Source organism: Poecilia reticulata, linkage group LG13 (genome assembly GCF_000633615.1).
Source record: "Poecilia reticulata strain Guanapo linkage group LG13, Guppy_female_1.0+MT, whole genome shotgun sequence".
In the NCBI taxonomy this organism is placed as follows: domain Eukaryota; kingdom Metazoa; phylum Chordata; class Actinopteri; order Cyprinodontiformes; family Poeciliidae; genus Poecilia; species Poecilia reticulata.
The window spans coordinates 2,268,865-2,277,748 of record NC_024343.1 but is presented as its reverse complement, the minus strand read 5'-3'; the positions used below and the strand labels follow the sequence as shown (position 1 = coordinate 2,277,748).

At 41.3% G+C, this 8,884-nt stretch overlaps 1 protein-coding gene across 1 annotated transcript in view; it reads right to left on the bottom strand.

Annotated features, from left to right (window-relative positions):
* The window catches only part of pitpnm3 (PITPNM family member 3), a 162,045-nt gene extending 154,702 nt beyond the window's left edge, over positions 1-7,343 (bottom strand). Inside the window, exon 1 of the mRNA XM_017308106.1 lies at positions 6,840-7,343. Coding sequence (XP_017163595.1) covers positions 6,840-6,864 — 25 coding nt within the window. The 5' untranslated portion in view covers positions 6,865-7,343. The remainder of the gene's footprint in view (positions 1-6,839) is intronic.
* Between the last annotated feature and the right edge of the window lie 1,541 nt (positions 7,344-8,884).

The following is an 8,884-nucleotide window of genomic DNA, read 5'->3' as shown; positions in this document are numbered from 1 at the left end:
GAGGAGTAACTTTGTCCTCGAAGGCGGTGCTAGCTCCACCCAGGCATTTTGCACAGCTGAATGGTTGCCATGGGAGATTAATGGATTTCTCACACACGCATGAAAGAATCAAAGCAACACTCCAGGAATGTTTTTGATGTCTTTTTTTTAAAAAACAATGACATCATAGCTCCATCTCCCTGTAACCCGCATGCACCTCACTCTCACAAATAAACATGGTGCAGTTTGGTGGTGGTTTGTGTTTTTCATGTCCTTCTATGGCAGCATCAAAGTGCCAACAATTGGCCTGGCATACCTACTACAGCATCTTCGGTGCAGCACCTGATGTGCATTTTTTTCTTTTTTCACTTCCAATGCAAATATCTGAGGATACCAATCCAATACAGGAAAAACAGTGATGAATACAGACATAAAAGTACTAAATTACTAATTTATTTAGTAACTCTACACTTGTCCAACACACTTAAAAAAGTGAACAGCTCCACAAGCTTTATATAGCATATAAAAACAACTAAACTTTAGTAAAACAGCCAATGTAAAATAGATAAACTGAAACAATAGTTTCAGTTTATTTATTTCTACATGTAAAAAAATAAATTGCAACAAACCTTTCAAATTGTTCAGAAAGAGCAATTAGGTGTTCCAMATATTATGTAAAATATATAATAAGGCATAAAATTAGACTGAATAGATCTGCCCTCATGGATCGGGCACATTGTTACAATACCAATCTAGAATTTTTTTCAATATTGGGACCGATACAGATACAGATATAAATATCGGATCGGTGCATCTCAAAGCAAAATGAAAAACAAATCTGATATTCGTTGTTATACACAATAAAATGTACAATTTACACCATATAACTGAAAGAACATATCACATTTCCAGCTTCAAAGTGCCTGGAAGAAGGCCCTGAACCCCAGTTTGCTACCATCATCTTGTGATTCTAATACATTTTGTTCAGCACTTTATAGGATCTTAAGTGCAGACCATTTACCGGGGCTGGACAAATGGCACATTTTAAGCGCAGACTGATTGCTTTAGGTTTTGAGCAAGGGAGTAATTGTGCTTTTAAAAAAAATGCTTTACCTGCAGTAAAACACTCCAGAAATCTGAAGCAGAAGACTGAAATGAAAAATACCCTGCCCTCCACATCTCTGTAATCAGGCCTTTTCCACCGGCGGACAACAGGAAGACCAGTTTCTGCTTCCAGGTGAAGCGGTCCCCCGCCGCCTCGCTTCACCTCGGAAACCCAAACAGGCGTGGCCGGCAGAGCCGCTGCTTGTGCCCCGACACGGAAGCCCCATGTGCTTCTCCATGACAAACAGCTATTAAATTTAAATTACTAGCGTTTTGTAAGATCAACTAAAACAACAGAGGTCACGGACGGCGTGCATTAGCACACGTCTCTGTAATATCCAGAGAACACCGGGGCGCTGTTTGCCGAACAGGCCTCTCTGGGGACCGGTTTCTAATCTGAAGATGCAACATGACACAGCAAGCTGTTGAATTCTAATAACATATATCTGTCAARTCTAAGTGACAAGAAATAGCTGATGGACTGGAACTCGATTGCTTTTGGCGGACACACGTGTGCCATCAGTCAACTAAAATAACATTTCACGCACAAAAGTCTTTGTAACATTCAATTTTACAAGGGGAGGAAAGGAAAAAAGGAGAGAGAGAGAGAGAGAGAGAGAGAGAGAGAAAGAGAGAGATTGCTGCTCGGCATTCAGCAGCTATTTATAGCACAATGGCAAATCTCAGCAAAGCTGCAGGTACACGACATATTTATTTTATTTAGACAGCAATAGAGGGGGGAAAAATGTGATTCATTTACATCCAAACCAAAAGAAATGGTCTGCTGTGCTGAATCCCCAACAGAGATGAGTAACACCATATTTCACCAGAGGCCAAGCAGCAGTAAAAGGGCAAGATTGCAAGGGTGTGGTAGAAAGAAATTAGCAAAACATATTTTTTTAAATAGAAATTYGCCACCGCTGGGAGTCACGGCGCTTTTTTGTTTAGGTTCACACAAATCCTTAAAGGATTGAGCCTCTTAGCACTGAGCCTTCCCCTGTTATTTGAAGCTCATCATTCCARTTGATGCAGATTTTAACCTGCAAAATACTGCAGCTCTGATGCCATCCTGGATGTTCATGGTTCGAATCATTACTCTGTGGAGCTCCTGCGTGCCACTGGGCTCCTTTGTTTTCTGTAGAAAAGATTCCAGAATGTAAAATATTCAGAAATAAAAAATTCTAAATTTTGAGGTGGGGGTTTGGGACCCACATCTTTCATGTTAAAGGTAAGCTGGGCGACATGTCTGAAAAACTTATCACAATATAAGTGTTTCATCACAGACGACATCAATAATTATATTTTTGTTTGGAATATCTAAAATAATGCCAAGCTGGTGATGTGGCTTTTTCTGTTTAATCCATCCCTTCCAGTTTTTAAGCAGTTATTAGGCACAGAGGTGAAACCTGAAACTGCGCAAGTTACTCAACAAGTTGTTGCTAGGTAACCAAAGAGTGAGTTAGTGGATGCCACTGACCTCTATTCTTCTATCCTTCTATGAATGCTCCYAAGGAGTCAAAAAAGTTATTATATAAATCAGTCAGAGCATTGGTTAAGCCATCACTTCATRTTTCAAGCATCCAGCAAGCTGAGGTGAGTAAATCATTAGTGCAAACAGGATTGTGTAATATGAGATTGAAATTAATATTTTCATTGCTGCGAAATCTAAGTCAGTTTTATAGCAGAGGCACACATGAGAGAATTCTTAAAAACAGCGACACTAGCCATAGTTATGTGGTCAAATTGTACAAACTACTGTGGCATTCATGGGGCATTGTGTTCCTATCWAATTTTGACCTCACATACCATTGAGACAAAAGTCTGATATGAAATAGTGTGAAGGAAGACAAGTTGGTCTCATTTTACCACATTGTATTACAAATCACAGTTAATTCAGTGAAATAGTATAGTACTTTGATAAAAGTTGATTTATTGTAAAGCTTTTCATAAATTTCTACCTGGGGCACCAATAAATGCTTTCAGGTTGATGCACTGTATTGCATAAAGTTCTTAAACTAAGTGATTCAGAAGGTCTAAATCAGATTAAATCTCTATTTGTAAATGACAACAGCCACAACATGAGCCACACTTGCAAATTWAAAAAATCTTTACAGGTGCAGCTGGTCGGACTCTATTTTCATAGGTTTAAAAACTGATTTATTTAAGAAGTTGTAACATTAAGAACAGTAAAGTGATATTAGCTSAAACACAACATGCTTTAAATGCAACTACATTCCCGACAGCCTCACAACCGCTGAAACGTTGCATAGCTGATTTTTGCTTCATAAAGATTTGCTCAAATAACCTCAGTGTGCGTTTTTTTTATTAGCAGGTGAATTTTACACCAGCGCTCAAATAAATATATAAAAAAAAGATTAATAGGAGGAAAACATCCAGCTGCAGCTGTTTGATTAAAAAAAAATCAATGCAACCAGAGAAGCTAATTTGTCTTTTGAGAGACTCTCTGCTAAAAATAGACAACTACATGTCTGATTTCTGGTGAACGCAAGCTTCTCAATTAATTTGTTTTTCTATCAGGATCTGCTGCAGACATTTCCACAGTGGTGGTGGCTTCAGATATTGAACCTGCAAAAACAGCAAACAGAAGAATCGAATGGATGGATGGATGCAATTTTTAGACAATCTAACAAATGAAAAATTAAACAGCATTTAAACCTCTGGTAGTGGTAGATATTTAAAATATCTTCCATTACCAGTTTTTAGTGTTCCATACAAAATGAATGTTCATTTATCATTGAGAGAGCAAACTTGCATCACTGTGCCATAATCAATGTCTTACCTGAAAATGGTATCAAAACATCAATACTATGGTTTATTGCCACTACTACTGAGACAATTTATTATCCAGCTAAATTTGCTGTTGTGACAGCCCCAAACAGTAYTCCATACATTTTGATCATTATATAAACCCCTTAAATCAAACTCAAAATATTTCCAGAATTTTCCCCACATTTGCAGAAACCGTGTACAAATTACAAAAAAAAAAAAAAAGACAAAAAAAATCTCTAAAAACATGTGCCATTTTATTAAGTTTGTAAATCAGACTCATTGCCATTCGGAACTTGCTGATGGTCATGATTTAGCAGCGTCTCGAGAGGCTGGACCACAACTGGACGTACAAACCCCATCGCCATCTGTTTGTTCACCTTAAGACCGGCTGCAGGGTCTATTTTTCAGCTGGGGTGCCATGCAGCAGTTTCCTCATCAGATTGATGGAAAGCCTCTGAAGTTAGTGCTTTTATCTCCAAGACCAGTTTTCAGGAGCTGTGGGGAGTAAACCCACATATAGCAAAGAGCGCATTGCATATATAGATATATAATTTTAACCGTGGCACAGATGTTTTAGCATTATTGTTGAAATTGAATTCATCTTCCCCGATCTGTATGCTGCCCGTCAGCTTTCAAACCTTGTTCCTGCCGTCTATTAACATTTGATGAAGTTAATTTAGTTTGATTTATGCAATTTGACAATGTGTATTTGTCCCGTTAGTTCTAATTTGTTCCTTGTTTGCCCCATTGATCTAAATTAATCCAGCTCCACATAAGCTYGTGTCTGAATAGTAACCTTTAAGGAATACTCTGCTGGGTAATTTGTCTGGGGGAAAAAAAGAGAGAGAACAAGCATACAATTTAAAGTGTTTCAGTTTTTCATTGTGTTTTAACGTGTACATAAATGGCTTTAATTTTTTTAAACTAATAAGCATGAAAAAAGTCAATAAATTCAAACCGCGGTTAGCTGCAACTGTTAGCTTAAAGCCTTAATGGCTTTATAAAATTTGCACAGTCGCTAAATAAGGTTTCTGCTGTTTCTTCTTTCTAAAATAGTCCAAGCCAGTCAGATTGGCTGGAGAGCAACTTTGAACTTTCAAATGACAAACAGTTACCATGCCAACAGAATCTCCAAATTGAGGTGTGAATCTCTGCAGCTCCTCCAGAGTTTCCATGGGCTACGATGGGTGTTTCTCACACCTRATTGTCCGGTAGACTCGGTTCAACTGTCGGCCAAAGTTGCCACATTTGTTACATKGGTGCGGTTTGCGTTCACATTGCATTGTGTCAAACAATCCAAACCCTTTGGTAAACCTGTTCACCCTCCTCACCTGGGATGGTGCTGCATCAAACATTACTGCAGGAAACGACGCAAAAACTTCCAAARACATGTGAAGACGTTAAAGCAACTTCCTTCTTTGTGAAACGTAAACAAAAATAGAGTTGCGTCAGATTTTAACGACTGTAAGATTCATCTTTTKTCTTTGRTAACAGACAACAGGCCACTTTCTCCCGCTAGTGTTAGACTCTCACGCTTGTTTAGTTTGTATTTACCCAGGATTCCCAATGCTGCAGTTCACTTCCTGCTTCAACCAAATTGAGACCTAGGTTTTTAGGCAGACCAGAGTTTGCATTTTTTGGTCTGAGTCAGAATTTGATAGTGCATCCACGCCTCTCCAATCGAACCAGACTTTTGAAGCAAACAAACCACAATTTGATAAAAGCGGGCTACACAGGGGTGGTGTGAGTACAACCTCATACTTAGGTGACTTTCTGAGGCAATTCCTTATATAGGGTCCTATTTAGGAGTATCAAATTTAAGGGGTTGAACACAAATGCACACCACATTCCTCATATTCAAAAAACAACCAAACCAAAYGTGCATCTCTTCACACATCTGTATTAAAACGTGTGCACCCTGGCATGCATGCGAGGACATTGCTTTAAATCCACAGGCTGCAATAAATGAAATCCCCTACTCTGTCGTGAGACGTTTTGTCACCACTTAGCTTGACAATAATCTGAAATGTCATTGATCCCTGCGGGAAAGTGCCCCGTCCACTCCTGGCCCTGTGGGAAAGGTCAGAGCGCAGAGGCCACGTGCAGAACACAGAACCAGGAGCTGCAGGAGATTCACAGACTGGCTCCTGAGGACGGGAGAAATACCCATTCTGCAAGTTAATCATAGAATTTTATTCCAGCGAGAAAGATCAAGCCTCCTGATCTCTGGCGAATCCAAAAGAAGATGCTTCAAATCACATCTTTCTATGACTGACACAATGCAAACAGGTGGCACACGTGCAGCAATATAATCCTTTTTTTCTCCTCTTGCAGACAGCAACAATGAATCTTTTCATGCAACAGAAATGTCATGACTTCAAAGGCCTCCAGTGATGCTGTCCTGTCAGCTCTCATTTCTGCAAATTCAGTTCAACAATCAAATGAGCTGCATAAAAAAAAAATCTCCCTGCTATTATTAGCACACTAAAGCACTCTGTATTCTGCTGGGGTGTTTTTGTTTTTTTTACTTTGCAATTGCTAATCTTTGAGCCTCTGACTCCGAACTTCTACATTGTGAGCCGTCTGAATTTTAACACCAGCAGCAACCCAGAAAATGTGGGACAGTAAAACGCAGGTTCATCTTCACCTCAATGTCTATTCTATAACATTTGACCCCCACTGACTTGTCTCACCTGCGGGGAAACGAAACGAAACAAACAGGGACATGAGGGAGACCAGCTCGCATATGAGGACGGGACCCGACCGAACCCGGGGGTTTGGGGGGCTGTCTCACATGCGGGAGTCTGTGGCGATTGTCGCGCATTCCGTCACGGACTCCATCCATCCATCCATCCATCCATCCATCCCCTCCATGCATTCAAGCATGCAGCCGCAACCGAACCAGCGCGAGACACAGAGGTCTACCTGTTAGCACGAGACCACCGGTGATGTTACGTCCCCCTTACCTCTTCCTTTTGTCTCCTTTGACATAGTGTCCTCTCCGGTGCGCACCTGTTTCCGCAAGCCGTCTCTGTGTTCTTGCTCGTCSGGGAGTTAATTAGGCAGCAGCTCTGCCTCCCTCCGYCCCTCTCTCCTGGCGACTGCACCTGCCAGACTGTAGAGGGGTGAAGCGGGCACTGCCTCGACGCTTCTGCTCCCTCCTCCGAATCTCCGTTCAGCGGCGGAAGAAAAGGGGCTTGAAGCCACTGCGGAGTTCTGATTTACCTTTGCGAAGTCCAGCGGAGCGCCGTACCGCAGACATAGCTACTTTGGGCAGCGCGTTGTTCCTGTTCAGACTTTGCTCAAATGTCATGCCCACCCAGCTCCACAGCTCCAGCTCTTCCCGTCCGTCTCTCTCCTCTCCGCCGCAAACATCAGCCGGAGTTGCTTCACACACACAGAGGCTCCGCTCTGCAGCTCGACTGCCTCCAGCGGTGCGCGCGGTCCCGGACTGATACCGCCGTCTTCTGTGTCTTCATCCTCTGTGACTTCACGTTCTGAGAATTAGGACTCGCCCAAATAAATCCAAAAATAAAAACGGAAGGCGGACTTGTTAAGGGAAAATAAGTGCTTACATTTATTCAGCAAGACAAGCAATTGATAAGGGCAGTAATTGGAAAGCCAGGTGACGAGAAAAAACTTGAAGTTTAAATTAGCTTGCAACTTTATAAATGTCCACAAAGTTCCAGTTAATGTCATTTGTTGCTTTAAGTCTTTGCGAAATATTCTTGGAACCTTTCATCTTTTGTCTTTGGTAACAGACAACAGGCCACTTTCTCCCGCTAGTGTTAGACTCTCACGCTTGTTTAGTTTGTATTTAGTTGCTTTTTTATATATATATTTTCTTACTAGCTGCTCGGTATTAGGAAATTCCTACTTCTCAGTCAGAAAAATAATCTGGATCGGCCTTCGAAGTCAGATTAGGAGCTACTCCSACTACCCCGTTACGAACGGAATGCTGCGTCCACCTGTAAAGTGGGAACATTCTAGTTAAGAAGTCTGAWTTCCAACATGGCGACGCCCATAAACATTGTTTCCGTTACCTCATACTAGCATTTTAAGCTTTACTTTCAATGAGTAAACACAACTTTTAATTTGTTCAGTTTAGAGTTTCAGGTGCAACATTTGTTTTAGACACAGGCAAGTAAGATAGCCTGTGTCTAAAGGCTATTTTACTTGCCTTTAGACACAGGTTGTGTAGTTAGATGTGTAGGAAAATATTTCTAATATTTCTAATTCATCTAACTTCAGTTGCAAGGAGCAGCCATATTCAAAACACAAAGTCAGCTTCAGGCTGACTTGGCGTTTCAAAATGGCCGCTCCTTGCATCAAAAGCAGTAAGATGTGGCCGAAACAGGTTTATATTACAAGACACGCATGTCAGAGTGCTAACATCAATGTTACATCATGTATGCAACCAGTGGCGCAACTACACATTATTCAGGTGGATGCAAAAACATAGATCGGCGCCGGCGCCATCAAAGCCCCACACGTGTACACCAACGAAAACTGACGCAGGTAAAGATGCCTGTGGCCGAGCCGTCGCCCTGGAATATAAAAGATGGACATGCTACATTATCCAAGCTCCAAAARGAACACACAAAAGCAATTTGTTATTGTCATGGAAGTCGGCGATGGCCTGCTACTTGTGCGGAGCACTGAGCTCAGATTCCACAGAGGAAAACTAATGGAAAAGGCCTCAAGGCCAGGAAGTCAAGGAGACAGATAGCACTGATTACACCAAATGACTGAACTGACAGCGCCATAGAGAGAGAGAGAGAGAAAAAAAAGGCTAATTGAATTAAATCAGTTGGGGTTTGCAAAGCTTTCATTGTACGTTTGAAGACTAGCTTTCACTGTCATTAAGAGACACAACTAACAACTCTGATGTAAAGATGTCAAAAGTTGCTAAAGTACTGGACACTGAAAATCTCCCAGGCACCTCTGTTTGTAACCACTGCGGGGCTTTCTGGGAAACGGAGGGAAGATCTGCTACAGCAGCACAAAGCAC